Source organism: Bombus pascuorum, chromosome 5 (assembly GCF_905332965.1).
Source record: "Bombus pascuorum chromosome 5, iyBomPasc1.1, whole genome shotgun sequence".
Lineage (NCBI taxonomy): Eukaryota > Metazoa > Arthropoda > Insecta > Hymenoptera > Apidae > Bombus > Bombus pascuorum.
Genome location: NC_083492.1, coordinates 2,427,772 through 2,444,874, shown reverse-complemented (window position 1 = coordinate 2,444,874; position 17,103 = coordinate 2,427,772). Strand labels below are relative to the sequence as shown.

The 17,103-nt window shown below is 31.3% G+C and overlaps 4 protein-coding genes across 12 annotated transcripts; 2 read left to right on the top strand and 2 right to left on the bottom strand.

Annotated features, from left to right (window-relative positions):
• The first annotated feature begins 484 nt into the window (after window positions 1–484).
• Window positions 485–7,911, top strand: LOC132907595 (uncharacterized). Of its 5 annotated transcripts, XM_060960846.1 has the most exons (8): window positions 485–808; window positions 1,220–1,332; window positions 2,965–3,207; window positions 3,293–3,555; window positions 3,629–3,794; window positions 3,871–4,109; window positions 4,195–6,772; window positions 6,834–7,114. In XM_060960846.1, exons 1-8 carry the CDS (start codon window positions 733–735, stop codon window positions 6,882–6,884), a joined length of 3,729 nt encoding a protein of 1,242 aa, XP_060816829.1. In that variant the 5' UTR covers window positions 485–732; the 3' UTR covers window positions 6,885–7,114. The 5 variants fall into 5 exon arrangements, with proteins under 5 accessions (XP_060816829.1, XP_060816825.1, XP_060816828.1 ...); XM_060960842.1 differs by having other exon boundaries at window positions 486–808; window positions 4,195–7,911; XM_060960845.1 differs by lacking the exons at window positions 485–808; window positions 1,220–1,332 and adding an exon at window positions 1,878–2,097 and having other exon boundaries at window positions 4,195–7,911.
• A 591-nt stretch (window positions 7,912–8,502) lies between these two features.
• On the bottom strand, window positions 8,503–9,453 carry LOC132907598 (mitochondrial translation release factor in rescue). Its single transcript, XM_060960854.1, has 2 exons — window positions 9,312–9,453; window positions 8,503–9,201 (listed from the first exon to the last, which is right to left on the bottom strand). The coding sequence occupies exon 2, from the start codon at window positions 9,104–9,106 to the stop codon at window positions 8,588–8,590; it is 519 nt and encodes a 172-aa protein (XP_060816837.1). The 5' UTR covers window positions 9,107–9,201; window positions 9,312–9,453; the 3' UTR covers window positions 8,503–8,587.
• Window positions 9,454–9,463: 10 nt separating this feature from the next.
• On the bottom strand, window positions 9,464–13,972 carry LOC132907596 (uncharacterized). Of its 5 annotated transcripts, none has more exons than XM_060960850.1 (10): window positions 13,873–13,972; window positions 12,641–12,934; window positions 11,755–12,531; window positions 11,439–11,679; window positions 11,138–11,355; window positions 10,817–11,071; window positions 10,576–10,724; window positions 10,378–10,501; window positions 10,130–10,305; window positions 9,464–10,068 (listed from the first exon to the last, which is right to left on the bottom strand). In XM_060960850.1, the coding sequence occupies exons 1-10, from the start codon at window positions 13,873–13,875 to the stop codon at window positions 9,963–9,965; spliced, it is 2,343 nt and encodes a 780-aa protein (XP_060816833.1). In that variant the 5' UTR covers window positions 13,876–13,972; the 3' UTR covers window positions 9,464–9,962. The 5 variants fall into 5 exon arrangements, with proteins under 5 accessions (XP_060816833.1, XP_060816834.1, XP_060816830.1 ...); XM_060960851.1 differs by lacking the exon at window positions 13,873–13,972 and adding an exon at window positions 13,522–13,866; XM_060960847.1 differs by lacking the exon at window positions 13,873–13,972 and adding an exon at window positions 13,063–13,515.
• Window positions 13,973–14,204: 232 nt separating this feature from the next.
• On the top strand, window positions 14,205–16,988 carry LOC132907597 (uncharacterized). The gene is made up of 7 exons (XM_060960853.1): window positions 14,205–14,345; window positions 14,731–14,942; window positions 15,023–15,224; window positions 15,313–15,410; window positions 15,507–15,643; window positions 15,712–16,047; window positions 16,133–16,988. Exons 2-7 carry the CDS (start codon window positions 14,895–14,897, stop codon window positions 16,476–16,478), a joined length of 1,167 nt encoding a protein of 388 aa, XP_060816836.1. The 5' UTR covers window positions 14,205–14,345; window positions 14,731–14,894; the 3' UTR covers window positions 16,479–16,988.
• The last annotated feature ends 115 nt before the right edge of the window (window positions 16,989–17,103 follow it).

Here is a 17,103-nt window from a genome sequence, read left to right as displayed (position 1 = left end):
CTTTCAATGCCGAGTGAAAACATCTGTGAAAGAGAGAGCTGCTCGGATTTAATACAAATAAAGATCTAGTCTAAAACAAATTAATATTGATTCAAAATCTTATACACTGAAGTTATTAAGCTCTGTACATAAGAATAAAAGTCAAATGGTTGTATGTAACGATATAATAACATATCACATAATTTACAAAACGCTCTAAATAATTTAAAAAAAATTTTTATAGGTAAAAGGTCAAAAGAAAGAAAAATTGAAAGTTTTATTCTGATATTATGATATAAAACTATCGAGTAACTCATTGAATAGTTATTAAAATCATTTAATAACCATATTTTAATTATTACAACGAAATATATTTAACTTTTGTAAAACATTCAATATGAAAAATATCGAGCTATGTAAATTCAGGGACTTTTATTATAGTGGCTATCCTTATACGTTTATATGATCATAGTTCGATATATTTTTCAAATACTCATCTAGAGTGCACAACTTCAGTTCATAAAAACGTTCAGAACGGTTCAGAAGAGTTGGATGTGCTAGTTCGGAAATGAAAATTGTGGTGTAATTTGTAGTTGATAGGTTACGTTTTTCTAAATAAATGGATATAATTGACAGATATGCAAAAAAATATTTATGGGAATACGTGATACGTTTTTGAGAATGGAAAGTGTTGTAAAAATACAAAAGTACAGTAAAATATCGTTGTTGTCTGTGTGGTGCATAGCATAGGATATGGTATCGCCATCCAAAATTCAACATCAGGAGCAGAAGCAGCCATCAAGAGAAAATAAATTAAACAAACATTCACGTATGTCTAACATATATACACATTTGTATTTGTGTCGAAATAATTGATAATTGAAATTATTGAACTTTCATGAACAATTTTCTTTCGATGTACATACATACGTAATAAAACGTGCATTTGCATAAAAAATTATTTCTTCTATTATATTAACATAATATACGTATAGAATGATCTTTCCGCATTACATGTAACATACATATGTCTATTAATAAAAAGGACGTGTGATATTTCATTTTTAATTAGCATATTCTCTTCTTTTACATGATGTATTATCTTGATATTTTTGTAAAAAATTGATACAGACTTAAATCTATTCAAAACTGTACGTTTTAATAGCATTTTAAAATAGTATTCTATCACAGGCATAGGAAAAAAGATAAAAAATCTTATGACATTTCTGTGACATTTCAGATGTTCATACAAAGAAGGAACTGAAATCATTGGAAGGAAAGTCGTTTTACTTGGATATCAAGAATCATGCTACTACAGCTAAAATAGAAGCTAAGATTAAAGATTTGGGAGGAGTAAGTGTTTAGTTATATGTAGATGGCATGTATGAATGATGTGTTGTTACTTTATTGCATAGTTTCTCATAGTGTATTTGTAGTAACTCCTTTCTGACATACATATATCCCCACTATGTCTCTCACATTTATTTAGCTTCTAACTCATATTTGTGACATTTATCTTCTCTTTTGTTTTCCACTGTTTTCTATTATGACTTAACCTATTAATATTAACTTTGCAAAGATATGATTTGTCATTTTCAGAAAAATGAATTTCTTTCATAATATCTTTTTATTCATATCTTTTTTACATTTTTAGTTGACGTTTAAAAGTTGAGATAATAAGAAATAATTTGGAAACATGTTTAATTGTTAACTCTCTGCTTATTGACAAACTGTTTTCCTTTGTACAATAATTAAAAATCACCGATATATCAAAAAGCAAACTGTATTTCGGACAGTTTGAATATGGTACAGAAGGATTTTCGTAAAATATTTATGTTGACAAACAACCGTTAAAAAACCGGGTCGTGTTACGCCATCTTTAGGAAAAGCTGAGAAACAGAAGCGAAGTGGGGCAGATTCGTCGCTTTCAACTGTTGTGTTGTGGTTTGAAAAAACAAAAAATATGGACGCGAAAATACAGGGAAAAAGGATTTTCAAATATTCAGCGAGGCTACCGTATTCATTTAGTCAGAGTATTCATCGGCGGAGAGCGAGCAAGAATGCAAAGCGCCGCCTCCAGGCTCGTCTGCCAAGCTGTTAACGGCGAATGGCCATTTTGTGCGTGACAGTTCTCCCCCGCGAGTAACGATCTTGTCGCGCGTCCCAGCGCTCTTTTCCTTTGCCTCCTTCCTTTCGTTTCACCGCTTGAGATATATCTCGACAAACTTCTCCCTTCAAACCGTGTACCGTGAATCGCATTTTAAATATTTTACAACGCAAAGTTCGAAATAAATGCGAATTCATAAACCGATAAACAGTGTGGTTCGAGGAAGTTGTTTTGTGTGAAGGTTTCATGCGTTTCAAGACCGCTTGACAGTAATTCAACATAAACTCACTGATTATTTTCATTACCATGAATTTCTTTCAAGAAATCTTTTTCAGTTGATTTCCCGATAAAAATTCCTTGAATTATTCCTTTCATTTGATCCCACGTGCTTCGTTATTGTCTTGATTGTGCGATTCGTAACATATTATTAGAACGGTGTGTAACAATGCGGCAACCATTGTTAACTACATGAGGATTTCCAACTACATACGCATGGCTCGCACTTCTGCGAATTCGATTGATAGTAGTGCGCTTAGTTGCGCTTGAGAAGAACACGAAATTGTTTGACGTCAGCATACCGCGATGTAAACGTGTGTATTTGTGCATCCGTCAACGGGTCACTTATCACCGGGCATCCACACATTACGTATCCTTTTGATGCAACTTCCAATTTTTTTCTCGTGAGTTCAATCACTATAAAGCCGGCAAACTTTTCTTCTTTGTTCTTGCTATTTTCTTCTCCTTATTTCTACCTTTTTTGCTTTTGGTCTCGCTACCTTTCTCAATTTGTTTTGTGTTTCATTTTACTTTTACATTATTCATCGTAATTAATCTATAGTTCTAGCAATCTTATTTAAGTTTTATTTATAATTTTCTAGGTAATAGAATTATTTTTAATACGGAGTGTAGACCTGGTGATTAGTGACAGAGTAGACAAGACTGGTTACATAAATTTTGAGAAACATAAATGGGGTTGTGCCAGTGGAGGCAGCGGGGGACCTCCCTCGCTGAGGAGTTTAGAAACTCCAACCCCCATGCCAACTCCTCCAACATCATTTTTTAGTCCTGAATGCCCCTTGTCTAATACAACCAATCTACGGGGTCAAACTACCCAAAGATCTGTGAGTACCATGTCAAAGTAAAATTTCACCTCTACTTCTTATACAACTGAATTTTGTGTTTTGTAATCTATGTACTATTTTTTAGAAATCGCGGGTGGAGGCAATGTTGGAGCGTGCTCTGATACAGCCACAACAGTGTTCCGTGGATCCACTCTACAACGCTCAAAATTGGGGAATTCCTATTTGGGCAATTGATAAACTTCAGTCTTGGCTTGACAAAATCTACTCATCTGTTAAAGACACTAATCATTTGAAACAATTAAGACACTCGCATCAACAGTGTTCAACTAAAGATATAAAGGTCAGACATCTCAAGGGTCCTTATCTGAAATTTGAATCCTTTCAGAGGTATGTTGTTTAACATAAGATCTCTATAACTATATGTCAAATTATTCTAATATATAATGACATATTGACATAGGGATACTAGACCTATATTTGTTGAACTGCCTGTGTGGCCAACATTGAATTTTCACGGTGATCCAGGCTCTTGTCCTTTCAATACTAAGAGACGAGAGAAGCTGGAAAAATTAGAGAAAGAAGTAAAAGAAAACAGGGAAGGTATTCAGGCTATCAACCAAGAGGAGGTAATGTTTGATATACATATTTATGTTGTATAAAGTTAGATTGTTAGACGCAAAACATTATATTGAATGTGAATAGAAAAAAGACATGACTCGGCGACCACGAACATCTGTCCGCACTCGAAGAGCAGAAAAATTAGCTTCCGGTTATTGTGAAATTTGCCGTATTAGATATAGAGATCTGGCCAAACATGTGCAAAGCGATCAGCATCTTAGCTTTGTTCAAAATGATGATAATTTCTTGTCTTTGGATAAATTGATTAATGCAGGAGCCAACGTAGAAGCGTTTTTAAAACTAAACAGAGGAAAAAATATAGAGTACGTAAAATATACTAATAATTGAATCACTTCTTTAACAATAAGTGTTAAAGCATTGCTTAATATCTTTTTTGTTCTTTTGTAGAAAAGATTGCAATTTGTTTTCCAATGGGGATCGTAATCTTCATGACACAGTATTACCAGAAGGGAAGGTTAATAGAAATGCAAAAGATTTAGAGGATTTTGACGTTGGAGACATAAAAATGGTACAACGTAATGGCGCACGTCGGAACCTCAGTTTAAGATTAAATTCCTCTCATAATTTACGTACACGTACAAGACACGAAAGCGGCCATTTATTAAGATCAAAAGGTAGTCCCTGGCATGAAGCCGATAAAACGGAGAAGTTTTATGACGAATTTGAAGGTTTTACTATCAAAAAGCGAGCGAAAGGGACAATTTGGATCGAAGAAGATGAACCAGGGGATAAATATATAGAAGAAGACGAATTAAAAGAATCTAAGCAAAATGAATACAAAATTAAAACATTCTCGGCGGAATTAGAAGAAAAATGTTGTAACGAAAAAAATTGTGAAACATATAACAAACTTAAAGATACTAACAATCAGGACATACAAAGGACAATAAATTGTAATAACGAAGAAAATAGTATTGAAAATGATACCCAACGCATCAAACAAGAACAAACTCCTACAAAGAGTAAAAATCATGATCAAATTAATGGAAACATAAAAAATGGTTGTAATGAAAATCTTTTAAGTACAAATGAAAACAGTCGTATTAAACCTTGTAAAGTTTCGTCTGGAAACGAAACTTTAAAAGAATTAACTTGCAAATTACAGTTAGAAAATACTCCATCAAGTGCAAAAAGGTTATCAGAGCACAATGATATCAATACAGACACAATCTGTAATGGTCATTCTATAAGGGATGAACAGAAAATTAATACAACATTGAATAATACAGAAAAGAACGAAGTAGCAAAAGAAGAGAAATCAAAATGTTGTAAGTCAAATAGAAGAGGTAGTCGGAGCGTCAGAGGACGACACAGGTTGTCCGTTGAAGAACGTTTGATCGAAGATAATCGTGCATATTATAAAGTGGAAGTGTTAGGAAGTAAGTTAAGATCGAGTGTATTGTCAAACAATAATTCTCAATGTACAGTTCAAAAGGATGAGGATAGTGAAGAGAAGAAGGAAGTGCCATCTAGTGAAAAACCAGTAGTTGTACGATTTAAACGTGTAAGGAAGTCGGAACTATCATTACTAAGTGATGAAGCGGAATCTTTTATGTTTAGGGAACTTAAACGAGATGATTCGAGTGAAATAAGCGATGACGAACAGAGTAGCGTATTACCAAGGGATACTGAAAGTGAGTGTAACGATAACGGCAATTCTATCTGTCCTAGCTCATTCTTAACTTCTAGTTCACCTGTAAAATCGGAAACTACCGAAGACGATTCTCAAGACTCTTTAAGTTTGGGACGAGCTAGAAAAAAAAGACGGACACAAACAGAAGCGCTGATCAAAGATAACGTTGATTATTACAAATTCGAAACTCCTGGGAGCAGATTAAGGTATCAGGCACCTCTAACTGGTATTAAAGAAAATCAGGAAAAAATAGAAGGTAATATTGTCGAGAAAGATATAGAAATAGCAAAGGTGTATCCGTCCAAACCCTCACCAGAGGTTGAAAAAATGCAATTTTCTTTTGAAGCCGTACCAAAGTCTGAACCATGGTATCAAACGTATCAACGGCAAGATGAAGGGGCAGAATTTTGGCACTATTTTAGCGAAGGTGACTCACAAAAACCATTTCTTTTACCGTATGAAATTGAAAATTTTCACGAAATTTTGATAAAAAACCAAAATAGAGCGGAAAATAAAAAAAAAGGTCGCGGACGGAGCATAGGTTGTATTGGACGATCACCTAGGAAAAGTCCTCGTTGTCATGCTTCTACATTAGCTATTATGTCAACAATTATAAGAAAAAAAGAACAACAACAACAGTCTTCGAATTTGTACACGATAGATGAATGCCAATCCATCAGGTCACATGCAAATACTCCCAGACCTGATCAGAAAACTGAGTTGAAATCTGATGTGGATGAAGATCTAAAAGAAATGGTAAAAAGTATCGACGAAATGCTTAATAATGCAAACGATAGTTTCGAGTTGATTGAATCGTTCGAGCCAGATACAACACAGATGGAATTGAATTTCTATGAACCAAATATCCCAAGAGGACCACCTCCAAACTTGCTTGAATTATTGGACAGTTGTCACGATATCGTAAACTGTTTAGAAAATTCATCATGTGCAAGTTCCGAGTGTGGTGAGGGAAGTGTCGAGTCACCTTTAAAACGAAGGAAGAAGAGGAAAAATAGAACCGGATGGCCTGGAATTAAAATGAAGAGAAGACTCCAAAGCAAACCTCTAGTAGACATAAACTGTGACAGGGAAAACCTAGTGGAGAAAAATATAGGGCAGAGCGAGAAGGATTGTAATGTGCAGGTCACGAATATGTCTAATAGATTAACAGAAGAAGGTAATATTAAAATAGCTGCATCCGTTACGAGTTCCATCAAACAAGATGAACAGTCATTAGGCTTCGGCCAGAGGAAGGACGACGGACGTTTATTCGAAGTGTATACCTCGAATATTTCTTCTAATACACGTCACGACGAAAACGAGAAGAAAGACGTAAGTATAGCGGTTGCTGATAATTCCATGTTACATACAACAAATGCTGAATCCTGCACAGGTTCACTTACATCTGATATGTGCAACGAGACTGACAGAAATTTCATATTGAACAAAGACTATGGATTCAGAAAAAACTTATCGAAGATCGAAGAAATCTCAGAAAATGATCACGGAAACGATGAAAATCACGAGAACGTGTTTCGAAAAGATGTTCATTCTATATCGGAACGTCGGTTTATCTCAAACGCAGCCATGAAGAAACGCCAACATGACAACACATCTTCTGAAACTTGCGAATCTCGCGTAGAACTCGAAAATCATGAGATATTGTGTAGAAAGGACTCCGAGACCAAAATTGTTTCCAGGAAACATCATAATACTAACGGATTACCGAGAAAGAGGCAACAGAAGACTCATTCTGAAAACTCTGACTCTGAAATTGAACAGCATCATCGTCTCCATCATCATCACCATCACCACCTCCACCATAGTAATGTATATAAAAGGAACACAGTAACTTCGCGAAAACGGATTTGCGCGAAGAAACGGACGAGACAAACTGACATATCTTCAGATACAGTGTTCGAAGATGAGAATTGTAAAAAGGATTCCTATTTAAGTATTACATGTAAAAAGCAACAAACTATAAAAGGTACAAAACGACGAGCCGATACCATGTCATCGGAAACACAAGATTCTGAAGTCGATTGTGCGTTATCGGGACATGTCAGCCCTACGATTATAACTACTTCAGAACTTGAACAAAGACGTTCGAGTATTGAGTTTCAACCAGTTGTTAGAGTGATGAAGATCGACGATCAAGTTGAAATGGACCACAGTATTCTCTCGGTAACGATTGCAAGCAACAGACGGTTAAGAAGTTCCAGTTCTCCGAGATCGAATACTCAACCGCCGAAAAAACGTTTAAAGACCAACCGTGGTCAATTCGGAAGGTGGTTAAAAAGTAGCTGAAATCCTCAATACGACTTTCGTTATAGTTTAAATTTTAAAATCGAGATTCAGTCTTTTATACGATCTCGCTGTTAAAATTTAATCTATATGTTTTACCAACATGTAAATTATGTATAAAATATTTGTGTATGTAGAATAGTATTTAACACTACTGGCGCACCATCGATAGGGTTTTATTAATATTTTCCTTCATGTCCTTTTCCGATTTCTAAAGTTCTATTAAGAACCTTGTACATTGATATTTTGGTGCAGTCTTTGCGTTCTTGAATGAGAAAGTTGGCGTATGTATATATATCTGCGTTTAAAGAAAGTACTTTCTTTTATTTTCTTATTTCGGCATACGTACAAAAAATGTGTACATCCAAAAGAAGTTATTTTTATTTGTAAAAGCAAGCTTTAGAATGCGCAGTGCTGTAAACAAGCTTCATTATAGCAAACCATAATTTTCTGTCACAAAACACATCGTTGAGTGTAAGATATAATTCAATATATATGTATGTATATATATATGTATATATATATATACATACATATATCTATATACATATACATACATATATATTGAATTAATTTGCGAGAGTATATCTAAATATTTTATTTCAAAGAAAAATAATGTAAGCCTTTCGCGATTTCAAAAAAGAGATGACTATTAAAGATATGAATTTTCCATTAAAAATGACAACGAGATTCTACATGCTCCTAACCTATCTTGTTTTATATTATACTATGTTATTGTGTAATATACAAAAATAGTGTTTTGTTTGACTTAAATTTTATTAGACAAGATATTACATAATATCTAGAGCAAAAAATTGTTTAAATAATATATTATATTTTCGATTATTTTAAGTTCTCGCGTTCCATAAACGCATTCTTCAAATCTGTGAGTTTCTTTTTCTTTTGTCTCTTCTTAATGGAATCTTTTTTCATTAATCGTTCCTTTTGACTTTCCAGAGAATCCTGACCATTTACTAAATTATCTAATTTTCTTAACAGTCTCTCTCTGGCAGTTTTTCTATTTTGTTCTAAACTTCTAGTTTCATGACATTTTATAACTAATCCTGTAGGTTTGTGTTTTAAAATTACTGCATTATTCGTCTTGTTAGTTGCTTGGCCGCCAGGTCCAGATCCTCTAACATGTTGTTCTTGTAAATCATTTTCTTCTAGCCTGGGTACTTTTGAATAATCCAAGAAGCGATTGTATGATTTATATCGAATTTGTTTCTGGCTATTTAATAGATTACCCCAACTGTTCTTGACTTCACAACATAAAAATCCGTACATTTTTTGAACAATCAATGGCGATATATGAGTATCATAAGATTGATTATTACGTGCTCTACTTAACAGCTTCAGCATTGCTGTAAACAATATATAATTATGTTTGTCCAATTTCACTATAAGGAACTATAGATTTACAATACTCGCTGATTTTGTAGAAGTTTCTGTCCTTTCTGAAAAAAATAACCTTTACGTTAAATAATGTATATTGTTTTACTTTATTTAAACGCATTTGCAACTAGAAGTTTATAACAAAAATACATTATATTTTATGATTACTTACTTGCAATTGAAAGTCAATCTCTGTTTGATCAATTAAATGCTTATTTTGTTTAAAATTTTTACGAATGTTGTGTCGGAAATATTCTTTGTCTGTATACTTCAAATTGTCACCATAACGCAATAAATCTTTGTATAATTTTAAAATCGTTTGTCTCATTTTATACTTTTATTCTGAAATTACAATTTTTCTGACGTTCGTTAAACTATAAAATTATTAGGTTACTGATCATTAGAACTACGAATCGTCCTAACCTCCCAATGTTAGCGTTGCGTATTACTACTAAGGGGTAAATCATCCGATAAAGATTTTTCTAATATTTTAACATACATATGTATAAACACGCCTAAATAATCACAGTTGCAATTTTTCAGTTACAAAAAAAAATATATGATTAATTCTTTTGATTACATTTAACTTTATCATTAATGTTATTACCATTACTAATTTATTAATAATTTTATTAAAATGTTTTGATACCAATTTTATTTTTACAAATAGAATTAACATAAAAGAATAAATAAATTACACGTTAGTATACAAAGTAATAATTTATTTAAAAAGTTGTACTTTTGAATAAAAAACATTTGAAAAATTATTTGGTTTGTAAATATGATTTCTTATATTAATCCCATATAAACGAACGTTGTGCTGTTATAATTCTTGAAATTCCATTTCAAACAGTTTTTTAATTACATCATTCATTTGTAACTCTTCTGTTATTTCAATTACTAATTCCTCTATCAATTTATCAGATATCCTGTTTAAAAATATTTTTATCATTTAAAGTTTGTAAGAAATATATAGGATAGTATACTTACCAAGCCACGATATCCCATGGTTTATTTTGTGTATTGCTAGAATACATTGGCCTTGATTGACACAATTTTTTATATTCACATCTGTATGTTAGATATAGTAATTCAGTTTCTTCTGAAATAGCAAGCTGCACTCCATTTTTGATGTTTGAATCAGTAACCTTTCCGTTATGAATAATCTAGAGATTTTGTTAAAAAACATATATAATTTCTATCTATTTTAATTAGATGCAGTATATTATGTCACATACTTTTAGTGCTGTTTCATAATCTACTTGACACGAAGCATCACAATGTGTCATTTTAGGAACTTGGCCCATAGAAGATATACAAATTAATTGTACATTTTCATTGTGTCTTTTAATTTCAGATAAGCTGTCGCAATTCATAAAATATTCAATTTTATTGTGCTTAATGAAGATGTATTTTTATTACTGTATTCTATTTACCCATTAAAATTACAATATGATTGTTCATGACTGGTTTTTGTTAAAGAAGCTTTAGTATCACAATCTTTAGGTGACTGATATTTTTGTAAAAATTCCCTTAATGTTTCCACAGACGTTCCCGAAACAGGTTGCATCTCCAATTCATTTTTCTATAATATAATTCACAATAGTGAATATTAAATAACATATTAATTTTCATTATATATATATATAATATACAATAAACTGCAATAAGTGTTACCTTTTTTGATACAAGAGCCACTAAGTCGTTTATTACAGGAGCTAGTGCAACCAAATGCTCCTTGGGAATTGTAGTTACTTTTTTAATTAAATCATTCTGCTCGTTAGTAAAATTGTTTGCTTCAATATTTACTCCTTTGCTTTTCATATTTTTCGCCTCCCGCATTTCTGTAGATGTCTTTTTACGTATTGCGACCGATTGTTGTCCACTATTTGTTTCAGGTTTACGTTTAGTTCGAATTTCTATATTACTATCCTATTTTATAAAACCCAATGTTTTGTTAAATTCTCCTTAAGATATTTTATTTTTAATATGTCTTACATTTTCTGAATCTATCGTTAATCCATCCATCACAGTTCGAATGTCATCTTCTTTAGAATTATTTATATTTTTCATGGAATCAATCTGAACAGCGTCCCTCGAAGATGTCGTACGCGTTATAGGACTAGGATATAGTAGTTCTGGTAACGTATAATCCTGAGCGTACAAATTTCCGATTTCCTTAGTATTATTCTCATTTTCTTTCTGATAAGTATAGCCTGCAAAATATATATTTAAAGTTATAACATATCTAGAATAATATGTGCCAAGTAATATAAAACCTGAAATAATTTTCGTATACTTTTTCTTCTTATATCGTTTCTTCTCTTTAGATTACCCTTAGTCATTTTAACATCCATGCTGTACATGCTTAACCGATTAGATAGATTCTTGCGATTGCAACGTCCTTTGTTAGGTAAAAATATTGGTGCAGTAGTGATTACAGATTGTACATTCTTGTGACTTGTGGATCCATATCTACTTTCTAAATTTAACTTTAATTTAGATAAAATAGCATCACATTTATTTTGAAGATTCTTCCCCTGCAGAAAAATACATTTTTAATAAATTTTATAATTTATAAATATTAATAATAAAATTTTCTATTCAAGCATTACCAACGGTATAATTGTAGTATCTCCTGAACAGAAATAGTAAGTAGAAATCTCAACTTTATCACAAATATTTATCAGATTGTAGACAACCTGTAACACATCTTGAAGTTTTGTAGAATGACCTTCAAGAATAGAGTTTGGAATATGTTTATAATAAGCAGTCAGAGCTTGTATTAATAATTGATGAGCAGCAACCAGCTTTTGTTTTATCATATCTTGATGAAATACAATATTCTTATATTGTTTTAATCCTAGTCTGGGAGACATAGCTCTGATATGTCTTTGAATGCTTGTAACAAGTCTGTTAAGATTGTACAGATAATTTCTTGAAAATCTTATAGAAAATTCTAGTGTTTGCTGTTGTCTTCTTTTCAAATCACTATCACCATCTGGTAAAGGAATTCTGCATAATCTAAATGATATTTCATCTAGTAGTTCAGCAATTTTCTTTTGCATCGATAATAGTTTCTGTATGGTAAATGGATCTGGTTGTATATAAGCAATATCATCTTTGTTATTACTTGAATCTGTATCAGAATTATTCTCAAAATGGTTGGTTGCACGAAGAAGTTGGTTTGTATAACATTTTTTCTCTGTGATAGAAGAATCTGATAAAGACTTTTTAGCCTTAGATTTAAAAACTGTTTTCTGTCCCTCAGATTCACTATACATATAAATATTGCTGCCCCGAGAAGTTGGAACTGAAACATTAGTTTTACATGTACCCCTATTCTTTGTTAACGTTTTCTCCTTTGAATAATTGTTCCTGGTGCTGTTTACCTAACGTAGATGAATTAATGAAAATTTGATATAAGTTAGAACAATATAGTGAATTAACACATTATAGTACACATAACATAGATCAAAATAAAAGCTTTAAAACACTTACTTTTGTATAAATCACTTCATTCTTAACATTAGATTTAGGATTTCGAATTCCTTTACTTCGTTCAGGGAGGGCATCTTCTTCAAGTCTTTTAAGTTCTCTATCTACATTTTGCACATTTTCTTGCAACAGGTCTTTCATATTTTGTATAGAATAGTCAACATCTTTTTTGTCAAACCTCAAACTATTTAACTCCTGTTCTTTAACGAATGAAGCCCATATACGTTCCTCATCCTCTTTGCGTCTGTGTCTCTGTACATTTCTTACTATGTGTTTAAAATGACTTTCAGGTATATACTATAACAAAAGATATTATTTTATATTAATGGTTTTTGCTATTTTAATTATTATATGTATTTAAATATACTTGCATGCCTATATATGTGTATATATATACATATATATATGTTTACATATACAAATACCTTAAAGCTATAATCTTCAGTTACTTCTAAAGAAAGAAAATGTTCTCTATCTTTATTGCTTATTTCATTGGTTGGTCTATTTTCTACCATAAAAGACATTTTTTCTAGGATGAATTAAAATTTTGCAGAAGCGACAATCAAATCTTTTTGTTTACGCGACAGTATGGCAAAAAAATATCTCAAAGGATGTGTGAACTCGAGGAAAATGGGTGTAATCCTATTTGTTTTGAATAATAATATAGAAGAAAGTTAAAAAATTGTCTTCTATTCAGTTTTTGAACAGGAGTTAAATTAGCATCTTAACCTCGATCTTTTGACAACATACCAAAAATACTTCAGAGTATTCTTTTACATCGAAATTAGGCCTCTATTGAATGTTATATATTATTTGTATGTATGTGCATATATACATATGTATGTATAGATGTTTAAAAACTAAAAATACACGTTCATAAATACATGTCTATTTTAGTTGATATAAATAATTTTTACTTATATTTAAAATGAAACATAATTTAGATTGTAATTTCTCAATGTTCAATTTCTTTAATACATCAGAAAATATTATATCAATACAAAAATTCTTTTGCTTCCTTAGAAATTACAATGAACTAAGTGCAGAAAACTACAGGAAATTTTACAATAGAAATATTCTGACAAATGATTCTTAATATGATTATGCATTAAAAATTAAGCAATTTTCTTTTAGTTGGACAAATTTTTAACCCATGAAGATTTACAGAATACAAATATAAATAAATAAGTCAAGATATTATAGATAAAAGTTTGGGTGCGGTTAAGGCGTGCTACCATTTGTTAAGTATCATTGGATCAATACTCATGCGCGCAAGGATATAGAAAATACAAGTGTCGTGGTTGTGAACGAGTTTTGTCCTGCGTATCTGAATAGTCTACCTGACGATCTATACCTTTGCGCGCTTGCTTTTCAAATTATCCAAGTAATCAGCATTACGATCAACCTTTATTATTCTTCTGTTATGATATCATTAATACATTTCTTTACGTGCTCCCAAGAATTTCAAATCTCCTTATCTAAATATATTTAATTAACTATTTCTTAGAAACGACTAAATTTCTCTTAACAGTTTATTGTAAGTGACGGTAAAATTGTTGCTAAACCGTTAACCAATCCTTAGTTAGTTCGACGTGACGTCAGGAAATTCAGGCGCAGAATCAGAATCCACCAGGCTCCCGATTACTTGCATGTTGTCGATTTTTCACCTTTTATTACGCAAAACGTCTGGAAATTTAAATCTGATTTGGTAATGTATAAGAAGACAATTCCTTCATTCTTTCTGCAGATTTAATTTATTTTTATTTCTTTTTATTTTCTGTACTTGTCACATATCATTTTGTAATACTTATATTTTTACAATGATGTTAAAATATGCCGAATAACAATTTAATATTATGGAATGATCTTAATGATAACAAAAAGCAATATGTTACTTTTCTATTAAGAAACAAAACGATATTGCTGTATCTGCATTTTAAAACATATTAAATTTTAAAATTAATAGTCATTTAAACATTTTAAACAGTGTATTTCATTATATGAATATTTCATATTTCAATGTTTCTTTTATTTTTTATATCAGATGATGTTTTATTTGAATTGTTTCAAATTATAGTGTAATACTTTTTCAGATTTCCAAAACATGATATACATTTAAGGAAAACTTTTTCTAAATAAGAAAGTAATTTATATCTCTGTGATTTCTGTTTGTCCGTGTGTGCAACAAGTTTTATATGTCATTAAATTTGCAAATATTTATGTCTTTATATATCAAGTGAACATAAATCTTTTCAAAATGGCATCTACAGTAATAGTTAAATTATCAACTGTACCATTTCCTCAAGTAAGTATCAGTTATATTTTATTTAAAATATAAATATTCATCTAAATAATATACATATACATATACATATATACTTTTAGGGAAAGAAATCACCATCAGAGAGAGATATAGTAACATTAACAGATAGGAATGAAGGGTTGAATCAAAGTATAAGACATCAAACTATAAATATTGATAGAATAGCTCAACTGGAACAAAATATGAAATTTTTACAAGAACAACATCAAGCAACTTTGGTGGCTTTACACCAAGAAGTAGAATCATTACGTCAAAAAAATAGAGGTAAGCAGTAAATCATAACATTCTTTATCAATAATATGTTTGTTTTCCATGAGTAAATAAATCCCTAATACTTCTTAATTATGTGTAGATTTACAGTTTCAATTAGTATTCTCAAAAGGATCTACTTATGTACCTAGCAGTCCTTCTTCTCCTGAAGATAATGGAAGTGGGTTTGTGAAACCAAAGGTATGCTTTATAATCTTGATGTGTTTCATGTAGATGTATGTACATATACGCTCATGTGTGATATCAAGAAATTTAATTAAAAATTTTCTTTTACAGGGTAGCCCAGTATGTGTGAATGTTACACCATTACAAGTGGAACTTTTGGAGAAAGATTTACAAGATACCAAAATATCTTTACAAGTACTTAGAACAGAAAATCAGTATTTTTCTGAAATTATTGAAGAGCAGAAAAAGTTAGTAGTTACAATAATTATCGGAAGTACTTAATTATAAGCTATAAACATAATTTTGTTCATTGCAGAAAGTTGAGTTCAATAGAAGAACAAAAGATAAATAAGAAGTCAATGATAGATGTAGGAATTCAAGTAGGACTCCATTCCCCTCGAGCACATTTAATTGCATGCTTTGAAGGAACAGAAGCGGCGATAAAACGATTACGCAAACAAAATGAGGAACAGAGAGAACAGATTGCAACATTGAAAGCAACATCACCAAATATGAATGGTAATAAAGGAGCTCGATCCCGTGACAGTAATAATAGTCATCATAGTCGCGGGTCACCTACGAGCACTACACAAGAACAAACTCCTCATATATTTCCACCATTACAGAGCTATTGGCATCACAAGTCATTTAGGTAATGAGGACTTAAAATGTTTATTACTATTACAGCATATATATATATATATATTTTACAGTTCATTTATAACACCATATTGCAGGAACGGAAGAAATCGACACAATAAATCGGACCATCAGACGGAGATGGATTCGACTATGTTACCACAACTCCAAAATGGCAATATAAAATTAGATACGATGATGTTTGAATCTTTATGTTATCGATCTCGTGGTCATCGTAATTATTATCGCGATGAGAGTAATCGAAAATATAGAGGAAACATTTCACAAAAAGATCGTAGAGATAGTGAACATCATCACCATCATCACCATCATCATCATCGACGAGATTATAAGGATAGGAGTTCTAAAAGTCAGCAAAAAGAATTTCCAGATTCAGCAGAAGGATCTAGCGAAGCTGATAATTCTGCGGGTGGTAAATCATAAAACAAAAGTAGTCTGTTGATATACTAGTTATGTAGCAGACTTCCTATTCTCTACCTATATACAAACAATTGCGAAAGACTCTAACAACGGTATATTTGTTAATAAAAGAACAATCTACGTTTTCTTATATCTGCTTTAATAAGATAGTATTAGTTATATGCATACAGCTTGGAATAGGATAGTCGTAATATCAAATTAAAATTACGCAATCTTTAATGTAAAAATCTAGTCAAATTTTACTCATTATAGACTACTAATATAAAAACGAAATATTCGTGCTTAATGGATACAAAAGTATTAGCTTGTATGATTATTTATGCTGTTACAAAATAAATAGAAAAATATATGACTGTACCATTTTTAATCAGAAAAGTGACAGTAATATTTCTCTCTGACAGAAGATATGATCACAATGATGATTAGAAAGAATATGAAAATGAATAATAATAATAATAGTTACAATAATAGTAATAGTAATAATACAAATATCAATAAAAATGATACAATCGATATTTGTGCAAAGCAAGGCAGTGCTATGTTCTCAAGCTTTGAATGATAAAACCTTACACTTAATGTACATGTATGACATTTCACTATTGGGTATACATATAATTTTCTTTTATAA

Excerpts from the sequence above, each read along its gene's own strand:
- LOC132907595 (XM_060960842.1), top strand. The coding sequence starts at position 733 with ATGGTATCGCCATCCAAAATTCAACATCAGGAGCAGAAGCAGCCATCA. Across the intron at positions 809-1,219 it reads TAAATTAAACAAACATTCAC|ATGTTCATACAAAGAAGGAA; the intron begins GTATGTCTAACA and ends GTGACATTTCAG. Across the intron at positions 3,795-3,870 it reads AGGCTATCAACCAAGAGGAG|AAAAAAGACATGACTCGGCG; the intron begins GTAATGTTTGAT and ends GAATGTGAATAG.
- LOC132907598 (XM_060960854.1), bottom strand. The coding sequence starts at position 9,106 with ATGCTGAAGCTGTTAAGTAGAGCACGTAATAATCAATCTTATGATACT.
- LOC132907596 (XM_060960847.1), bottom strand. The coding sequence starts at position 13,161 with ATGTCTTTTATGGTAGAAAATAGACCAACCAATGAAATAAGCAATAAA. Across the intron at positions 11,356-11,438 it reads AAACGATATAAGAAGAAAAA|GCTATACTTATCAGAAAGAA; the intron begins GTATACGAAAAT and ends TATATTTTGCAG. Across the intron at positions 11,072-11,137 it reads TAACGATAGATTCAGAAAAT|GATAGTAATATAGAAATTCG; the intron begins GTAAGACATATT and ends TTTATAAAATAG.
- LOC132907597 (XM_060960853.1), top strand. The coding sequence starts at position 14,895 with ATGGCATCTACAGTAATAGTTAAATTATCAACTGTACCATTTCCTCAA. Across the intron at positions 14,943-15,022 it reads CAACTGTACCATTTCCTCAA|GGAAAGAAATCACCATCAGA; the intron begins GTAAGTATCAGT and ends ATATACTTTTAG. Across the intron at positions 15,644-15,711 it reads ATTATTGAAGAGCAGAAAAA|AAAGTTGAGTTCAATAGAAG; the intron begins GTTAGTAGTTAC and ends TGTTCATTGCAG.